Source organism: Halictus rubicundus, chromosome 5, assembly GCF_050948215.1.
Source record: "Halictus rubicundus isolate RS-2024b chromosome 5, iyHalRubi1_principal, whole genome shotgun sequence".
Taxonomy (NCBI): Eukaryota; Metazoa; Arthropoda; class Insecta; order Hymenoptera; family Halictidae; genus Halictus; species Halictus rubicundus.
In genome coordinates this window covers 9,955,199-9,976,242 of record NC_135153.1, presented here as the reverse complement: position 1 = coordinate 9,976,242, position 21,044 = coordinate 9,955,199, and the positions used below count along the sequence as shown (strand labels likewise).

Sequence of the window (21,044 nt, the reverse complement as noted above, 5' to 3'; positions counted from 1 at the left end):
AATCGCATAACCGAGAGGTCGAGTATCAGTGGCAGTGGTCTAACAAGGAAAATTAGTGTCCCCGGGTTAATTCCGCTCGGGACAAATTCCACGGGGTCAAGCTATTGCTCCTCTGGAAGAAGTCTCGGCAGTGTCGGCCGTATCACAAAAAAAGGAGGCCCTAAAACCGACGTAACAAACGATCCTGGGCGGTTCAAGGAAATCGTCGGATCGATTCCAATCAAGGATCCGTTTCTTCGGTTTCCGCGACGATCCCGTGGCTGGATCGAGCGGGATCCCGAGATCGTAGATTACCGTACGCGTTCCCCGGCTCCGCCAGACAACTTATTATCGGTTATTTATCACGGGCGGCCCGTGACTGAAATTTTTCGCCGCGAAACCGTTCGGCGATCTCCTCTCCGTTCCACTTGCGACAGGAGCCGAGCCACGAGCGGCGTGAGAAATGAAGGAGGCGCTTACACGCAGAGATCGAAGGCCGTGTTACGTCGGGACCCGTGGCCGGAGAAACTGCTGCGAGCTTGATAAAGCTACGAGATCTGGGTCGAAGACGAGAGCACGCCCGGAACGGGAGGTCGACGAAAATGCGACCGCAGTTCGAAAAATTGATCCGCCGGAATTTTTGCGGCCACCGGTCTTTACGTGTACGGCGAAAATACAAACGAAAAACAGTTTACCGTGCTCCGGCGGAATATTTGAATCGCTAATTTTTTTCTCTCCGTCCTCCCATCCCTCCACCGATGATAATTAACTCTGTTATTTTGACACTTGTCCGAGATTAATATTTAATATTTCGCGGAGGGTCTCGAGCACCCTATATTCTTCGAATAAATTAAACTCCGCCATTTGCATGCACCTGTATTCAAAATATTACGCGACCAGGAGAAATTTCGGAATTTCAAGAGATAAAAGCTCTAAATTAATGAATTTTCACCGTGTAGGTTCCGTGAATTATAAGATGCTAAAATGGTATTCTGACAGATATCGTTTGATAAGCTGTGGTCGGTGTTGTTTTTAACAGAACATTTGTGTCGGGTTCGAATTGTTGCTACGGGAAGAGGTAACTTTTTCTCACTGTGCCCAACGCACCCGTACAAATGTAATTCTCCGCTGTGTAACTGACATTAGAAGGTTACCACCCACGCCACTGTAACTCGCCAGTTAACTTGGCATTCTCTTTGTTTAATCGAATAAAAATTTCCTGTAACAAGGAGTATCGAATTATAGTGAATATTTACGACCTGCCTGCGGATCTGTGTGCACTTATAGACGAGGAATCGTTTCGGTACGAAATTCCGCAGAAGTTAGCATAGTTGCACTCTACTCTCTCGAGCCGACTGTGGGTGAGCAACTAAAAATATAAACAGTGGAATATTATAGACATTTCATTTCGCAGCAGTCAAGCGGCGAGACCTCGAAGTGTGCCACGAAGAGTCGCAGAACTCGAAGCGAGAAGAAGAATATTTTTGTGCACGAAACTTCACGTATCGAAGTTTCGCAACCGCTTCTCTTTCCCTGCTCGGCTCGGCTCGGCTCGGCTCTCAATAATCCCCGGAACCTCGACCCTTTTTCGCGTCTAGAAGAATGGTCCCACGGCTTTCGTCCCGCACATTGTAAAGCCTAATCGCTCTGTGACGAAACTTCGACCTGGCAAGAAATTACGTGACGCCAGGGAAGTTCGTTGTACAAGGTGAGCACTAATTTTTTGACGCGCTTCTTGCGAAAAAGGAACAAATTTCGAACGCTCTAAACTGACGAAGCAATGCGAAAACACTAAACCTACCACTGTCAAAATCACCGGTTTTCCATTTCACAATTATCCAAATTGTAAAAACGTTTTCATAGGAAATTACTGAAAATCGTACAAAGTTTAAGTAAATTCAATCTTCTCCCATCTATACGACGTTTCACTTTCAAACAGTGAACACTCGATACATGTCAACAACACGGGTCTTTCCAGCGTCGTGTATCGTGCAGGAGACATATCCTAGCTGTGTTATGTATACCGAGAACTCTCTAGCTTCGTGGTATACCCCGCGGTAGTGGGGATGATTCCGCGACGTTTATCATGGAGGCCTCGGCGACATATATAAAGAACTCACTGTACAGTCTGTGCCAACGTGGATATCACGACAGAATAAAGAGAAAGAGTTCTTTGAAAAGGTTAAAAGCTGAAATTAAGCATGATCGCGGTCGGTTAATAAATTAGCGGAGATTTGTTAGGAATCACCCAGTATAGACAGCCGGGAACAAAGTTCTAAAGTCTGGCAAAGCTCCGGCAACTGGATCGAAGCGCCGTTGCTCGACATTCTTTTCCTCTTTTTTCTCGCTGCGACGACCGCTGGCCACCGCCGGCCACGGCTACCTACGTATCCGTGTAATTAGACGTAATTAAGCAGCCACCTTATCTGAGCGGCGAGCGCCTTTTCCTCTTTCTCTCCCGTTCCTCCTTCTTCCTCTTCCTCCCGCCTTCTCTCTCCCTCTCTTTCTCTCTCTCTCTCTCTCTCTCTTTCTCCCCACACCCCCTTCCTCTCCTCCTCCATCAGCCGGCTCGCGCGCGATTCATTTTCCTAGCAGTCGTGCCCGAGATTTCTCGCGGCTTTTCTACTTGCCCGCCAGATAAATTTCCGACCCGTAACCCCGCCGTTTCAGTGGACCGCCCGCGTGAATCCGGTGAGAAATCGTCTGCGGTCGACAGGCGGATCGCGGGAGCGGAGAACGTGCGCGCGGTCCAGAGAAACCCGCTCCCGGGATACCGTACACACGCTCGCACAAGCATACGCACACACCGATGTTTCTCTCTTTATGACTACGCCTGGACTAATTGATTGGCGTACCGGATAATTTATGGCGGGCATTAATTGAAGGGTCGCGCGTGTCTTTACGCGGAATTTTGACGAACAATTTAGCTCCCGACTCTTTGACTCCGTCCAGACTTTAACAAATACTGTGTTTACTCTATATATGGCCCAAATGCCTAGCCGATAAAAGTCCCACAACTGTCCCCGTTGCCCCTAGATCATCGCTGTCCTTTTCCACGTTCGTACGATTAGTATCTCCTGGCCGATATATGTCCCTGGCCAGAACCAGTACCAGTGTCAGATGGTTCCTTAATAGAGGAAGTGCGTCACCAAGCACAAGCTTTCTTTTAGATATAGTAAATTATTGGGGGTGTTTAGGTTCCCAAAATTTCGGGTCGGGTCGGGTCGGGATTTCCAAGTTGCTAAACCCGAATTAAAGGCTGTTTATTGGGATTCATTTGGAGAAGGCTCGATTTGTAATAACCGAAGCGATCTGATGCACTCGGTGACCAAAATAAAATCTGACTAGAAAATATGTTCAATAGATTGAACGGTTCGTGGCAAGAGAAATCATTCAACTTTCTTGATGGTACTATAAAAGATGCGACTGTCTGAACATGGCGCTCGAAATTGATCAGTCAATGAAGCAGGAAGCAGCATCGGGGGTCACACTTTTGTCAAGACGTTTCTGGGTCGAAACTTAAAAATGTTTGCGATTCAAGCCGAACCGAACTCTGCCGAGCGTGTTTAGACGTGGTCGAAGTATATTCGGCGCGTCGTCGGACAAATGTGCGAACTCAATATGAAGTATTTTTAGCGTGGTTCCGTTCGGAAACGTTTGGTTACCGAGCACTCGGTTCATGATTCCGAATTGTAAACTTTGTTTCGGTTCGATCTGGGAGTGCTCGGTTTTGTGCTTTGTCTAAATTCGAAAACGTCGGCTTCGTTTGTCGGAACTTCGGCCGCTAATGAGAACAAACTGATCTAAAAATATCTGGGCCAATTAGGTTCGACAGGGAATTACAGACTTCAATGCGGTTCGTTCCTGAGATGAAATATGTATAATTTAAAACGTATTAACCCTCGCATGGCTGGGTGACCCACAACATGCCCTGTGGTTCTCGACTGTCTCTTGTCTCCGACTTTATAGTCGCTGGTATCAGTCACACGAGACTAGTATGAGTCACGCGAGGAATAATTGTAACAACATTTTGTAACATCCTAATTTTAGAACGACGGCCGATCGTCGGTTTCTGTCTGTATGATGCTAGCGATGTTACCCGAGTACAGTGAATTCTCGATATATGTCAACAACACGGGTCTTGCCAGCGTCGTGTATCGTCCAGGAGCCGTGTTATGGCTACCCCGGTAGTGGGGATACTTCCGCGACATTAATCATCCAGGCCTTGGCGACATATATAGAGAAACCACTGTACTTAGTGCCCAATAATTTGACCTTTAAATGTACCGATGTCGTCTGCGAAGGGTCGAAACCTCAGTCGCAGAGAATAATAATCGGAAAGTTTGAAATGCAGGATTTCAGGCAGTTTCACAAGTATTATTTCGTGTAGTCGTTGGAAATAAAAATTCGAAACTCGGACGTTTCCGGTATTGAAACCCGGCGAACGTATTTTCCCGCTAGCGGGCGCGGGCAAAATTTTTCGTTCGAATAAGCAAATAAACAGGCGGCCGCGCCGCGCCGCGCCGCGCCGCGCCTCGAAAATCAAACATTCCCAATTCCACGGAACTGATCGTACATCCCCGCAAAACTGTAGCCTCGATCGAATTCGAGGCAACGACGACCACGAAAAGCCCGATAATCCACTCAGACAGACTCACCTTGTTGTGCGGCAGCTGTGTGGGCACGTACAGCGGAGGATCCAATCCAGGACTCGTCACTGCATGACGCCCGATAATCCTGTCCGCCGGTTTCGCGTCGTATCCTTCCGGTTGACCGATGTGGAAGCCCTTGCTCTTCACCCAGAACCGAAACTTACTGTTCTCCGCACTGTTCACTTCCTCCCCCCTGAGCGTTCTCAGTATACGCGCGTACTTCTTGATCGTGATCGTTTTGGTCTTGGCTAGGTCGCCGTACGTCTTGATCACCCACGGTTGGTACGCGTTGAACATCCCGTCGTTCTGGAACTTTTTCGGCAAACTGGCGTTATCCGGCTGGCCTTTCTGCATGCCGTAGTCTCCGTTCACGGCGGAAGCGATACCGGGGAACGGGATCGGCACGCCGGTCTTCGAGTCGATCGCGTTCCCGGCGTTCCCGTTCCCGGGTACGTAGCCCGCATTCAAACCGGCCGCGCTCGAACTCAACGATCCACCGGTCATATTCGAGATGTCCAGATAGGAGACCGACGAGCTCTTGCCGAGATTGGTCGCGTTGCCGACGAACGTCGCCATCGACGTGGACATGTACGGTATAGGGGTGGGCATGCTCAGGCTACCGGCGCATAGACCGGCCGTGGGACTAGCTGCCATCCCGAGACCAGGTACGGACGCGTACGTCGACATGTCCGACATGTTCGCCTGAGCTGGCCAGCTGGCCGATAGCACGCCGTTGCTCGTCGTCGCGTCCGTCGCGGAGCCTGTCGACGACTTTGCCTGCGCGGACCTCGATACAGATCCGCCGCGGCTCTTAGAGGACGGGCTGACCTCCGGGGACGAAGAGTTCGAGGACGCCGAGGACGCGGCCTTGGACGCGTTGGTCGACGTACCGCGGGACTTCTTGGTCGGCGGCTCGTCCCGCGAGGCGTTCATCGAGTTCAGATTGCCGTGGGACGGGCTGTTGTTGTTCTCGGACCTCGAGCGTTTGCTGGATCCGCTCGACGCGGACATGGATTGGCCCGACGGGGTCGGCGAATTGTTCACCGGCACTCTGCGACGGAGTCCCATTGTCGCGCTGGCCATTATTCCCAGCTATATTTAGGGCCGCCCGGCTAGCCGGTTTCTCTGGCGATCGATTTTACACTGTCACTAGTTCAACGACTGCATCGTCGTCGATCACCGAAACCGTCAACCACCACCAGCATATTATCCTTCTCTCGAATACGCACAGAGAAAGAGGAGTGTATCGCACAGACACTTTTGATCATTCACAGACACTTAGGCTGCCGCTGACGAACGAACCGTGCTGCTTGCTCCCACTGTTTGCGTCGTCGTCGGTTTGGCGGCCTCGATGCCGTCGAGTTCCGGCCACGGAACGGAAAATCGCCGGAGAAGCCTGGAAAAGAAAAAGACCAAGGGGAAGGTGAAAAAGTGGGATTAGCTATGCACGATTAAGCGGCGGAAACGTTTAAACGAGGGCGCCACGCTAATGGACTAGCGGCCAAGTAGGTGGAAACTGCGGCGGGGGTGGGCGACGGGGCTGGATAATACGTAGCTAAAATTCACCTACGAAATTGGTTTCTCCTACTTGCGCGCGTGACGCGCGCTCGCGCGATCGCCTTTCTCCGCCGAGGAAAATTCTTTCCGCGTGAAATAACGTTCTCGGTCGGGACACCGTGTTACGCAATCTCCGGGCGCGATGGGAAAAAGAAATTTCGTTGAGGAACCCGGCTCGAATCTCGCACCCGAACGGTAGCCGGAATTTGTTTCGGTTAATAGGATATCAGCATCCGAGCCGTTTAATTAACGTGAAAACCGTACCGTGTTTAATTTTTCTAAAAGCAGAATCTCGGCCGGTCGACCCTTCTTCCGGCGGAAACCAGGTCGAATGAAATTTTGCGAACGGGAAAGAAATCGAATTATTTTAACCGTTCGAAGACGACATCGGTACTGACTCATATTTAGACTGAGGATTTTATGCACTTATAGCAAAAATGGGTAGGTGTCAATCGAAAGATTACAAGAATTTGAGACTGCCAATACATTTCTTACAATTTGAGAAAACTAATAAAGAAAAGAATAAGTTCCTACTTGGCTCCTACGTCTTGCAATTAATTCAAACGATTTTTATTTTGCCTAAAGATCCTCAGTCTTTAAAAATTGATTACACGTAGTCAAACTATCAGACACGATACACTTTAATTTTTGATCATTTACTTTCTAGGATCTGAACATTGCTCTGAGAAATATCAAAAAATCTAACAAATTATGTTGTCTTCCTTTTTTCAATATTTTTAGAAGGAATACAGCTTTATCAAGACCCCGTAACCATAAGTTAGAAAATCGCGATATGGTGGACTCTGCTTTTACTGTTTTTGATAAAAGAACTGTAGAAAAATTAGAGAAGTCAGGTTTTAGAGTTTTTTTTAGGTATCTCGGTGACGCAAAAGTATAATTTTTGCCGGCGTTTCAGTTACCTCGGATGATCGCAGGGTGCGAAACAGGGGTTGTAATCACGGGCCGCGCGTGCACCCGCGACCACAGCTACAAATTTCCCCCGTCGACTGACTATGCGAGTCTGTGCATCCGCACCGCTAATGGATTTTCGTAAGACAGGTGTTAAAACGGCGGCGCGACATAGATGGTATGCAATTAGACACGAGCGCGACTCGGACGGCGCGACGAATTAGGAAACCGGTTATTTAACCAGCCTCGAACTTCCTCCGCGTGTCGGGGACCCGCCATTTTGAAGTGTCCTCGGGAAAATAGCGGAATACGCTTCTAAACATTTCTTTATTCTGGTCAATTAAAATACTTAAATGTTTCGTAATTTAGTAGTTTTTAATTGAATAAGAAATATTTCGAATAATGACGTAGTAATTTCTAGCATCACTCGAGTGCTCGGGATTGAAGTGAAGAGAAATTGGTTTCAAAAATACGTTACGAACTCGTTCTTTTTTTGGATTTTTGGTGAGGTTCTTTTACACTTCGGTCGCTCTTCGGCTCGCCCTTTTTATTTGAAATAGAAGGGACATATATGTTTTTTAATTGCGTTAAAGGATTTTTTTAGCGGCGAAACCGAACGGCGAAAAAAGCGGACGTGCTGGAACACGAAAATGGAGAAATGAACTTTCCAGCGTCCCCTCGGAGGATCTCCCCGTCGGTGGGCTCCCTACGCTGTTACGCCCCATGATTCCAGCCCTATCTGAGATCAAACTAACCCCCGGCTGTTATGATCGAGACGAGACCCCTCTGGTCGGGGGATGGGATGGTTGAACACGTCGGGCGCGTTCGTCGGATTAGATTCGAATTTTGCGACGCACGTGCTTAATCACTTTTTAGACAGAGATTTTAGAGCGCCAAAAATTCCCCTCAAAAACCTTTCGTAACGTCCAACACTTTACTTACAGACTTTGAACATACAAAAATTAATGTACACTTCTCTTAGTTACTACAAAACCAGTGAAATGGATCCCTACGGTTTTTTATAATAGTCTGCTAGGATATTTTATAAAAATTGTACTTAACATAATAATTGTCGTTGCAATGGACAGAAGCGAAATAGACATTTCTTTCTCGAATCATTTGCTTCGATAAGCTGAAACTAATACTGTGAATTCGCGATATATGTCGCCGAGATCTGGTTGATAAATGTCGCGGATACCGAGGGGTAACATAATACAAAGAACAGTCGTCGATATCATTTGCCGCTGTGACTTTGACTAATAAAATATAGGACGGATGTATTTACAGAGAAAAGAACAGTGTGACTCCTGGAGAATAAGCGACATGAAGACCCGCGTTTCTGACATATATCGCGAATTCTCTTGATCCGTCTACTGCTTTGAATTGCGCATACTAATTTTCGTTAGGAACGCATAAAATCCACAGTCTAATTACCCTCCCGAGAGAACGAATAGAAAAACGATAAAGTGAATCATCGGCATCGGGAGCGACGGCCTTATGTAAATATTCCGATGTGCAACAAAGATTAATATTCTCGGCAGGAACTCGTTTTTCGAAGAAATCGCGCCGAGAGGAGGCAACGCACGAGCGCAGCAGCGGCGGCTCGGCTCTCGTAATTTTCTCCGACGACACGACAACCGTAACGAACGGGGATATATACAGATAACCTGTGTCAGATAATCGCGGCGTAAACCCAAGAGCGAATACTAATTCAATAAGGCCAATCGAACTATCCGCAGCGATAGCCCGGCATCGTATAATGAACTCGCCGCAACGTATCCGCCGCGCGCGCTCCTTCAGATAACAGAAACGGAGCTCTCGGGACGTCCCGGGATACACGCCCCCGTTTCCTATCGCGTGGCCCCGGTCGGCGAAAAAATTTCGAGAAAATTCCGAGCGCCAGACCCTGGATATCAGTCTTGCACAACGTTTTCTTACATAACAATCGAACGCGACGAAGAGCTCGCTAATCAAGCCGCCGCGAAAGTGATTTCACCGATTGCGATTCACGGACGGACGGCGAGCCACGCGCTGAAAATTTCCGTATAAAATTGGCTCCCCTCCAGAGAATTATTTTCTGTAATTTTTCCGAATGATTTTCCGCCCAGTGATCGCGGTCGACGGAAAAGTCGATGCGGGCGGCTCTAGAAAATTCTCGGAGGTTCGGAACAATTTGAAAAGTGTCGTTTCGAATAATCTTTCGAATTTACCGGGGCCGAATGCTCGATTCGAGGTCGGAGAAGTCGGGAACCGGCATGAAAACGCGATACAAGCGTCGCAGCCGGGAACCATTTTCGAGGATCGTTGCCCGGAGTCCTACCAGTTACGAAGGATTAGAATCCGAGGGAACGATAACGAAGCAAGTCCGAGAAGGGAACCGATGGAACGGGGCCGATAGCCTCGGCGCAATATAACCGCGCTCCTTTAGGTGGCAGAAACGAGGTCTTTAACGCGGCGACTTAAGGCGCCGAGCGCGGCTTACTGTAAATTATCTTCTGAGTCATTATCAAAGATTGCGCCGGCGACGAAGAATGAAAATTGTGGAAAAATCGCCGTTCCTCGGCGTCGGCTCGACGCGGTTTTTTTTTTTTTTGCAAATCTCGGAAACAATCAACGGCTCTCCTGCCTGCGTGTTTTTTACACTTTTTTTTCCCACCGAGCGGTTCATTTGACGTTCAGCAAAAACGGCCGGCGCACGCACAGTTTGCATTTTTATTTCCTAAAAAAGTTCGAAAAAAAGCGCTACTAAATTGTTAAACTTTGGCGCAAGGCGAGCGCATACTAGTACAGCGATTTCTCTACATATATGTCGCGAAGGCCTGCACGATAAACGTCGCGGAATCATCGAATATGTCTCCTGGACGATATATGTCGCTGGAAAGACCCGCGTTGTTGACATATATCGAGAATTCGCTGTATTGATTTCAGCACCGTTCGAAGAAGACCTACTTGTAACATTTTTTTCGTTTCTTTCGTTAACGCGTCTCTTTCTCTAAGTTCTCGAGAACGTTGCTTTCTAATCATCGGCCGGCGGAGCATCGCCAACGACGCGAAATTAAAGAGAACAATAGAGGGACCGGCCGCGGAATGAAGGCCTTCGCGCGCTCCCCGGGAGATAATCAGATGCTTCTAATCAGCGGGCTGTCTCGTAAAAACTAGATCTTTGAAATTATCCCGCGCGCCGCGGAATTTAGATGTCGCGCTGGAACAGGAACGGAGGAATGTCATTCGAGCGGAGCTCTGCGGTCGCAGGTAAAATTGGACCCGTCGAATGAACAGAGAGCGTACCGGGAGTACCTGCCCCGAAGACGTTAATGACACAGACTCGGGGAAATTGAAGGCGAGACCTTGCGTCAATTTTCCTGGAAATCGAACGTGAAATTCTTTCGCCGGAGACGAGAAGAGAGGTTTTCTTGCCGCCGCACCGCCGCCGCGTCGGTGTTGGTACGTTCGTACGTACGTACGTACGCTCTCGGTTTTCGCGAGGTGAAACCTTAAAATTCAAGACGAGTCCTCCGCGTTTCGAGGAGAATTTTTATCGGCCCCTCTCGAACCTCTCGACTTTAACTGCTTGCGAGGCGATAATAACCTTTACATATTTTAGTTCGTCCTGCACTTTATAAATATGCGCGGCTAAAATTTGGGACAGCCGGAACTCGACAATAAAACGCTGACGCCTTCGACCCTGTTTCTCTGCTTGGAAGATGAAAAACTCGTAAGGCCTAAAACTATCAGCCGAAATGACTCTTTCATTTTTCTTTCGAACCCTTCACACTCGAATGGCGACTGTAAGGCGCCACGAAAAAGTGTTTGTACTTACATGTAAATACATTTGTTTGTATCTAATAAATTACTCAACATTTCGGTGTTGTACGAGTACACAGTACACTACACTACTATGTAGAAGGGAAATACTCTAGGTCGGAAGAAACGTCTCGTTTTGGAGTTAAAACAGGTTCGAGTGCGAAGGGTTAAATTATGAAATAAATTCAGCTACTGACCATTCGACAGGTACGCGTATTTTTAGAACGGGGGGAGGGGGGGAGAGAAAAGAGGATAATGTAGAAAGTTATGAAAGTGAATATTTTTGCTATTGATTTCCGATTCCGCACGCATCGCGCGCGAATTCCGTACGGATAGTTTTCCCGATTGTGGCGAATAATTTATGCGAGGAGATCTTAATTAAAAAGCGAAAAGAATCGACGGCGGGTAGTTCCTCGTGCCATCAATTTTCCGAGAACGCGTCGCGCCCCCGATTTTCCACGTCGACCCGTTCCATTTCCTCCCCGGTAAAAACTCCCCGGCAATTTTCTCCGGCGACCGCGACTCCGCACACGCCGGCCTCAATGCACAATCGATTACCACGGTCGAAACTCGTGGCGGCCGATACCGGATACAATAACCCGGGCGCAATAGCGACCGCGCGCGCTCCTTTAGGTGGCAGAAACGGGGTCCTCCGTACGACGCGACGGTGCGCCGTGTCCCGGCTCCGAAGCCGCACACAAGTCACGTACCGGCATGGGACCACCAAGTATTATGGTTCGTCCCTCTACCCTGCCAGCTCCGCTAACCCTCTCTCTCTCTCTCTCTCTCTCTCGCGCGTGCTGTATCTCCCTTTCTCCGGTTGCCCCGGAGAGTTTCTCTCTCTCCCACCTCTGTCGCTCCCGGCCTTCTCTCCAGGCCCGTCGTACACATATTACCGGCGCGGTATAATGTGGGTGCCGCTTGCACACCGAGCGGCCCGGTGTCACGCTACGTGCTTCCTGCCCGCAGGCCATGGTGTGACAAAAGGCCTTATGTCCGCCCGCTCGTGGAACACTCGTGATCGCAATGTGTAATCAAGCTCGCATGGCCACTGTATTACCACGTACACCTACCGTGGCCCGCGGCCATCCGCCGCCTATACGTGCACGAGCCACACGCACGCGAGTTACACGCCGCTTTTGGCCGGCCGTTTCCCGCACAGGACGCGACCCTCCTTTTCCTCGATCGGTTTCGCAATCGAGCCGGCTATCGGCGCCCACTTTTCTACTCGATTCGTCGCGCCGCGCCAAGCCGAGCCACGCCGAGAACCGCTTGCACGCGCGCAACGCGCCGACCCTCTTCACCCGCCCGCCACTCTGCCCTCACTCTCGCCCGCCGCTCGACGACCAGACTCCTTTCAGACCGTGTCTCCGGGGACGCGAGCACGTTTTTCTTTTCTCTCTTCTCTTTTTCTTTTTCCTTTTTTTTTAACCTTCGCTCGCGAATGCTCATCGAGGATTTCTAAAGTCCACGGGACTTCTCCGCTGATACCAGGCGATAGCGAACTCTCGACGACCGATCCCCGCCAGCTCCTGCTCGCCGGAATAACCCTCGTGTCGGTAACCCAAATTTCTCGCCGCGGCCCTCCTTTGTACTTTCGTGCCGCGGAGGGGGGATCGATGCAGAGTCACTCGGAGAACGGAGACGCGAGACGATCTCAAGAACTTTTGCAGAAATGAAATTTCTGGTACCTCCGCGAGGCGCCAATAGCGTCACTTTGGTCCGTTTTGACCCGGGAGCCTTTCTGTACAGTGACTTCTCTATATATGTCGCCCAAGGCCCGGAGGATAAACGCCGCCCCACTACCGCGGGGTATACACCGTGAGGGGCCGCGAAACTCGAGAAGCCTCGGACCCCGCCGAGTGTAAACATAACACGCCTCGGGACATGTCGCCTAAACGATTTTTGTCGCTAGCAAGACACGTGTTGTTGACATACATCGAGAAGTCACTGTATTCAGATTTCAAACGATATAAAAGTCAACGACAAAGCATATAAAAGTGAAACGTCTTGTGGAAGGGAGAAAATTGAGTTTAGTTAAACTTTGTATGATTTTCGTTATGATATGTGCTTAAATAAAGAGGTCAATTCAGTAATTTCCTATGAAAACATTTTTATAATTTCAACAATTGTGAAATAGGAAACCGGTCATTTTGACCGTGGTAGGTTTAGTGTTAAACTAGTCAAGTCTAATAAGAGGACCATCGCAAAGAATCAGACCCGAAAATATGTAGGGTAGAATTCATAATTTGAACGAAGAATAGTCAGGTTGACGTGAGATTTGTGAAAAATTACTCGAAGATGAAGTTTTCAAAACGGTTTATATATATGTATATAATTTTTTTAAGAAACGTAAGCAGAATTTTGGTTACTACCGGCGAGGGTCAAGCGAGACCAGTCTACGATGTCGCTGAAAATAGTCAGATCAACCACCGCAATAATTATGACGGACGCGTGGGACCGTTGCACCTTCGCAAACATTTTAAACTAAATTTCCGGTATCAAGATTATTAATGCATTCTTTCCTGACGCGTTCGGCCACTTGTCCCTCTAGCACGAACAAATGACTACACTGCGGAACTTCGGGCGGATTAAAATTTTTGTAGATAAATCCGCGGAACCAAAAATTACGGAAAAACTTTATTCCCTTCGCAAATGGATTTCGGTGAATGGAAAATAGCATGATTTCGATTAACCTCCTATTTTATACGATTGAGGAATTTTCACGCTTTGCAGAAACGTGGAGCAATAATGAACGTTGCTAAGCGGCTGGCTACAGCGATTTCTCTATATATGTCGCCAAGGCCTGGGTGATAAACGTCGCGGAATGATTCCCACTACCGCGGGGTATACCGAGAGTAGTGTAAACGATATATGTCGCTAGCAGCGTGTTGTTGACATATATCGAGAATTCACTGTATTGTATTCGGCTTCCGACGGATTTCTATCGTTTCTAAATATATTCTCATCTTTTTCCACATAGATATCTAATGACAAATTCCTTGAAACGTTACAGAAAGTCTGCTAGGATGCCTACCTCGATTTTCGCTCGCGATACCGGTCCCGTTTCGTGCAACGTGCGAGGTTCTACCGTATTCGATTGATCCCGCTCGCGTCCCATAAGTTCCCCAGCCATACGGCGAAACATAGCCAGCGTTTAATATACGCCATTTGTCATTCGGGAAACTTTTCCGAAATTAAATATGAATAAGCCCGGGCGGGAAGTTGCGGCTGAAAAGGGCCAATCGTCCCGGGCGAAGCAGTTGGTGCACATTGTACTTTTGGCAGTTTTCGACCCGTGTCGGGACGCAGTCTGCCACGAGTAACGTGTTTACCTAGACTATTGATCAAAGGGAGCGAGATCTTTGTTTGGCGGAGAGGTGCGCTGGAAAACTTCGGCCCGGAGAGTGTCGGGAATTTTTGTCGAGTTCCAGCCGGCTTGGTGCGGATATTCGAGAGAGGGGGGGGGGAGAGAGAGAGAGAGATAACCGGGCGGTACCTATGCGTCACGAAACTTTCGGGACCTCGACTCGACAACTCGACGACACGCTTTACGGTCCAATTCGATATTTCCCCCTCAACCGATTCGTTTTTTCGATTTCAGCGAAGTTAACCCCCCACCTAACGACGATTCGAAGCGCAGTGATTACTCCATATATGTCCCAAATGTCTCCCCGATAAAAGTCCCGGAGCTATCCCCATCATCACGGGGTATACCCCATGAGGGCCACGAACCGTGGTCTCTGGAGCTTCTAAAAAAAGCCTCTGAAGAATAGTGTCTCCTGGCCGATATATGTCCCTGGCTAGACCCGAGTTTTGGACGTATATCGAGTAAACACTGTAATAGATAAATGGAATCCTATCGCAGTTTAGACAACCTACATATTTAGCAAGGGTGAAGGGCTAACGGTTGCACCTTACTCTACGTCTCTTTGTCCTATATCGACTCAAGGTATTCGACATTTTTAAACAATGGCCTATATTTTCGTCAACCTTGTGTAAGCAACCAGGTATCTTCATAATTTCATATTGCTATTAACAATTTTTTATAAGGAGTACCTTTAGACCCCCATCATTCGAACACCGTCATTTTGAATACTAAAATCTCACACTTAACAATGGAACTACCAAAAGGGTCAAGTCGACTTTCAGACTTTTCTCTTACAGTTACGGTAACTGCAAAAATGCAGTCACGGGAGATCTTTCAATAAACTAAATTTTCCTAGAGAAGGAGATTAATGTCGCCGATAAGAATAGAAAATTTCGGACAAAATGGAAACTATTCCAAGAAAATATACCAAAACTGTTGATCACACGAACAGCACAGCCGTCCGCCGATTTCTAATCTCCGGTGTTCTACTGATATAGAATCGTTGGATCCAGCAGGATTTTCCCACCGTGTAGATATCCCGAGACACGGCCGTGTTCGTTTTTGTTTTTTTTTTTCCGTAGCGATCGGAATTGTTAATACCGCGAGAAATTGTGGGATCTGTAACGGCACCGTGAACAGAAAAGCGACGCGGCAATTTCTGTGGCAGTCGGGTCTAATCCGGCGCAAACAGCCGCCTTTCGTGATACCCGTTAGACCGAGGAGAAAACGTCGAAGACTTCGGTCCCGAGTGGCAGTAAGTTGAATTCCCAAACGGGCGGGTGTGGCGACCGCCCCGCAACGGGCACCGAAACGGATGCCGCTATCTCCGCCGACACCGCTACAACTCCCAGAGCGTTTCCCTCGCCTCCGATTCCCAACTTTTTCCATTTATTTTTCTCCCTTTTCCTCGGCCACCGGGTAGAATCACGCGAGGAACAATTCGTCAGAGAAACGACGCGAAATCCGCGGGCGAGATTCGTGCATTTTTCAATATCTCCGCCGGAAACAAAGCTTTCTAACTCGATTCCAACGGAGAGAAACGAAATACAGCCAGAGAAACGTTCATTTCGAAAGAAAATTATTTTACCGGTTAGAGGAAGCGGGGGGTGGTGAGAGAGTCCTCGGAAAGAGTTTGCGGGCCGTCGATCACCGGGGCCGCCGAAAACCGACCGACCGATCGATCGAAACCTCGGATCGGAACGTCGTCACTGCTGTCACTGAATACCACAAAGAGAATTCCACGATTTCCACGCGATAACTCTCCCCCACGGCTGGCAAGGGGGGCCACCGTCCAAAATCGGCTCTCGCGCGTTGACAGCCACGGTTCGGCTCGTGAAAGCGTAACACTCGCGACAGCGTGCTGTCAGCGACGCGTCAATCGGACACTTTTCCGGCGGCGGGACCGTGTGACACTTTTTTTTACCGTTCCCACACGCCGTGGAAACACAGCGAGACCGATATTTTTCCGAGTCGTCACCGGACCCGATCGACAACACGACTACTAGCTCTCTGCACGAGAGCGGGTCCTTCGCAGACGATCCGGATATACCTGAGCGCGCGGCTCTCGGCGCGGCACGGCGCGGCGCGGCGCGACCTGTCGTCGTCGCGTGAAAATTCGAAGGAAAGCGAACAAACGAGATTCTTTCGGCGAACGGCGCTAACGAGCGTAACGAGAACGAAACTCGAAAACCTGCAGGCGAAGAAGGTACATACACCGTTGACGTTCACCTGGGAACGGGACGGTGAGGACACGACGCGATGTTCCGCAGACAGCGAGACCGGGCCCGTAAAACGCAGGAAAAAAAGCGCAACCGCGTTGCGGTAACGCGCACGGCACAATTACCGCCGTCTTTTGAAATCCCTGCGGAGTTATCGGCGGCACGGTAATTATTGCGACGATAACAAAATAACAAAAAAAAAAAAAAAAAAAAAAGATAAGAGAAGAAAAGACACCACTCACTGTGTTTTGCATCCGTCGTCACTCGACGATCCTCGGAGACCGGTCGTCGAAGAAAATCGAACGAATCGGACGAGAATTGAAATAAAAAAGAGCGAAACAATAACAACAACAACAACAACAGCAGCAGCAATAACAACACCAAAAGAAAACGGAATCACTGATTTTCGCGGAGACACACAAATACTATCACCGACCTGTACGAGATCACGGTAGCCAGGAGAATTCTGAATCCTCACGTATCCAGCGTGACGATCCGTGCGTGCCGCATGTCCACGTTCCGAAAGTGTCACCTCCCTCTCCAGTCGGCTTCAGACGTGCACCGGCGAAGATCCGTGAAAGGAGGAAGAAGAGGCGAGAGATCGGGCAAGCGAGTCGCGGTTGGACGATGTCGGTAGCGCGCACTTCTCTCTCTCTCTCTCTCTCTCCCTCTCTCTCTCTCTCTCTCTTTCCCGCTCTATCTCTTTCTCCCTCTCTCTCGGTCTGTGTTTCGGTCAGACAGTTCTCTTTCTTCGGTCGCTCCGTCGTCGGGTGGTCTCTCTCTCTAGCTTTCTCTCTCTCTCTCTCTCTGTCTCACCGGTTCTCTCCGTTTTTCCCTTTTCTTTTCCCTGGTTCGGTTCTTTTCGTTGCTCCCACGGAAACCACCAGCTAGACCGCGCGCACGTTCGACGTCGCGCGGCGGCAACGAGCCGAGTATAGGAAGAGAGCAGAGCACGACGTGTCCGCGCGCGGAGACGGAGACGGAGACGGAGACGGAGACGGAAAGGAAAAGGAGAGCGCGCGCGCTACGAACGAGGAAAGAGGAAGAAGGAGGAGAGTATAGGAGCAGATGCCGAAGGAAGAGAAGGCCAGGCCGGCGGCGGCGGCAGTGGCGGCGGCGGTGGCGGCGGCAGCGACGGCGGGGACGCGGAGGAGGCGACGGCGACGGCGGCGGCGGCGGCGGCGGCGGCGGAAAACCGAGCGACGGTGGCGGCGGCGGCAGACTCGGTTGACTCGGTGGCCGAGCGGTATCTCACCCGCGAAAAGCGTCCCGCGATCAGGTGACAGCGGGAGTACACACCGGCGCTACTCTCAGGAGCGAGAAAGAGGGACGCGGCGCGGCACGGCACGGCACGGCACGGCGCGGACGCCACACGGAACGAAAGGAGCCGAGCGAACGAGACGATGCGAATGGGCCGCTCGTGCTCGGGACGGAGACAGAAGCCCGAGTGTCAGCCCGAGAGTAGTGGAGGGGCTGAGTGGTGGGACGGCGGGAGGTTAAACACGCCGAACGGCGGCCGACGAATAGAGAGAGGGATATAGGAGAGTAAGGGGGACAAGGATGAAGAGAAGAACGATAGCCGCCGCCGGTGCTCGTGCGTTCCGAGAGTATGACTGACGACGGAAAAGAGAAGCAAGGCGGCGCGGCAAGGGGATAGGGACACGGGCGAAAGATGACGAAGAGGAAGAGTAGGATGAAGGACGAACGAAGATACGAACTGTAGAGGGGAAAGAAAAGAAAGAAGAAAGTAGAAAGAAAATGAAAAAAGATGATGCGAACGGAGTTAGAAAGCGGGACGAAGAGGACACACGACCGTCCCGTCGAGAGGAATAAAGAGAAATAGCGTGCGTAGCGAACGCGAGGGAGCAAAGGAGCAAGGGAGAAACGGATATAGAGGCGGTGTATAGCAGCGGGTACGCGATGCGCGACTCGCCGGGGTGGAAGAGCGCGCGCGCGTCTCTCTCTCGAAGGGGGAAGTCGAGGGAGAGAAGGGCTCCCTGATCGCTTCTGAGTGCAAACGGTTCGGCGTGCGGTGGGACACTGGCAGGCGGGCGGCTGGCTGAAACTGCTGTGGATAGCGGGTGGCGAGCGGTGCGATACTCTACGGGACGGGACGGGCCGAGAGCCGGGCCGGGACCCCCATCCACGTACGGACTCACACAGCCGTGTCGCCCCTCACACAGAGACTCGGCGGACGCGCTACGCGGAGAACGGTCGCATACAGGGCCACGCTCACACGGACAGTGAGTCAGGCAGGCAGGCAGGCAGGCGGGCGGGTAGGCAGGCAGGCAGGCAGGCAGGCAGACAGGCAGGCGAGCGAGCAAGGCAGCCTCGTCGTGTACGAGCCATGGCACGTTACTACGCCAACGGCACTGTCTGCCCTCGGCTCGATTCGGTCTCGCTCGGGCGGCCGCGTTAGTCTGACTTTGCCGTCTTCGTCGGGCCGCTACGCTCCGTCCTCGTCATCCTCGACCGACTCGTCTTTCGGCGCGGTTCTCTCTCGCTCCGTTCCATGCCGCCGCTACCATGCCGCCTCTCCCGCCTCCCCCCTCACCCCCGCGCACCCTCTTCCCCGTTCCGCAACTCAACGATACCCTCTCCTCTCCTCGCCTCACGCTTCAGCCGATGCTCCCTTCCGCAAGCGCGCACGATCCCGCCTCTCTTTTTCTCCACGTTTCTTCTCCTTCTCTCGGATTCTCGCCTTCCGTCTCTGTCACGAGCACGGACCACCGACCTCTCTCTTTCCCGCCGGCAGACCGTGTGTACCACCGCTCCCTCGGTCTCTTTCTCCGAGCGTCGGCTTCTCTTTGTCGTTGCATCCTCGTCGGTTCTCGTTCTGGTCTCTCGCTCTACCGTTCCCGACCCTCCGTCACTCCTCGTTGCGCGCCGTTCTCGCGCCGTCCTCTTCGTTTCCATCGCTGTCCTTCTTCGATCCTGTCGGCGGTCCCTGTTCAACGAGAGCGGGCACGGGCACAGGCACGGGTACGGGCGCGTGCTTGCTCGCTCGCTCGCTCGTTTGCTCGCTTGCTCCGCTCGCTCGCTCGCTCGCGCGCCCACACCGGAGCGGTAGCATATCGTAGGTCCGCCTGCCTACCGGAACTTTTCAGACACCGACCAACTCAACGGAGGCCCGAAAGTACGAGGGAGAAAGAAAAAGAGTGGAAAAAGGGGGCGGCTGAGAGGCGAACCGAGCGACGAGCGGGACGCCGAGGGAACCCAGAGGGAACCCGGGCAGAGAATGAGAGAGGGACCGATGTGACCGCGGGGATGTAACGGGCGCGGATGGAACACCGGCACGACGACGACGACCGGCCGCCTTGTTCACGAATTTTTTCCGCCGCTCCAGCAGTCGGGATGAGTTTCGGGAAGCCGGCAGCCGAGGTGGAAATTGCTTCCAGAGAAATTGGATTTCACGATAATGGCGCGAATCGGTTCCAGAGATTTTCTGGAAACCAAAACGCCCGGAAAGGAGCGGGAACCCGTTCCAGCCCGATTCGTCCCGTATTGGCGGCAGCTGTAAATTTCTCGATACACGCGAACCATCCTCATCCTCCTCCTCTTCCCCCTTCCCCATTCCCGTTTCGAATTTAGCGACGCTCGAGAACTGTCCCTCGATCGAACGAAGTTTGATTTTATTTGAATCCGATCTCTAATTAGGACGCGCCATTTGGCCCGGTGCACACGGGTGCGGGCTTCGTTTCGGGTCACTAAAACGCCTCGAAATATTCACGAAGTGCATGATTAAAGGGATCGCGGTTATTAAGGTCCGTTCGTTCCTAGTTGATAGAGACCCGCGGCGCGGCGGCCCTGCGCGCTCCCTTGTTTAAGCTGATTTACGTACTATCTCTGTCACTGCTAATTGGCTGGCCCTTCAAAGTACAAATCACTGCAAGTAACTATCGTAAACAGACTTATCGTTCCGGTGATTTGTGGCAACGGAGCCTTTCCCGGAGCTACACTGCTCGGGCTCGACTAAGCGCAGATCAAGATTGATCCTGGCGATTGTGGCCGGGCGTTGCTGCTCAGTTTCGACACGATGCTTTTTCCTTTCGAAACTCGGTTTCCTTTCGCGAGAGGGTTCATTTAATTTTCAATCTAACGAATCCTGTAATTCGTGAACCGGATGTGTTCCAGATATTCGGACCACTGGACAAACATTTTTTCGCCGGTACAGCGAGAAACGTCCACCACGGTAATAGGTCCGATGCCGGCGATGTCCGATACCAGTTTAAAGTGAGAAGACATTAATTAGAAGGGAGCACCTCGATGATGGAGGAACGGACGGACTTATTCGAAAGCAGATTCCGACGGAGGTTCTTTGTCTGATATGTTCCACGGGTCACAAATAGCTGCTCCCTCTTTGAAAGAAGATCGTTATCTTTGGACCTCTAATTCGGTCATCGTTGCTACCCTAGCAGCGCGATCCCTCTCGGGGCGAACGAAGCCAAGAGCAAACTTGCGATCGCTAATCTCCCGGGCCGAAGACGGCACCAGAAGATAAAGAACGTCCGTTCAATGACCAGGTCCTCGGTTCGGTCAGCGCAAAACGCGCGG

At 50.8% G+C, this 21,044-nt stretch overlaps 1 protein-coding gene across 2 annotated transcripts in view; it reads right to left on the bottom strand.

Moving 5' to 3' along the window:
* LOC143354269 (uncharacterized) overlaps positions 1 to 18,658 on the bottom strand; it is a 71,097-nt gene extending 52,439 nt beyond the window's left edge. Inside the window, exons 1-2 of one of the 2 annotated variants that reach the window (XM_076788225.1) lie at positions 16,733 to 18,658; positions 4,638 to 6,027 (exon numbers count right to left, since the gene is read on the bottom strand). In XM_076788225.1, the coding sequence (XP_076644340.1) occupies positions 4,638 to 5,714 (1,077 nt within the window). In that variant the 5' untranslated portion in view covers positions 5,715 to 6,027; positions 16,733 to 18,658. The remainder of the gene's footprint in view (positions 1 to 4,637; positions 6,028 to 16,732) is intronic. The other variant, XM_076788224.1, reaches the window with a different exon arrangement.
* Between the last annotated feature and the right edge of the window lie 2,386 nt (positions 18,659 to 21,044).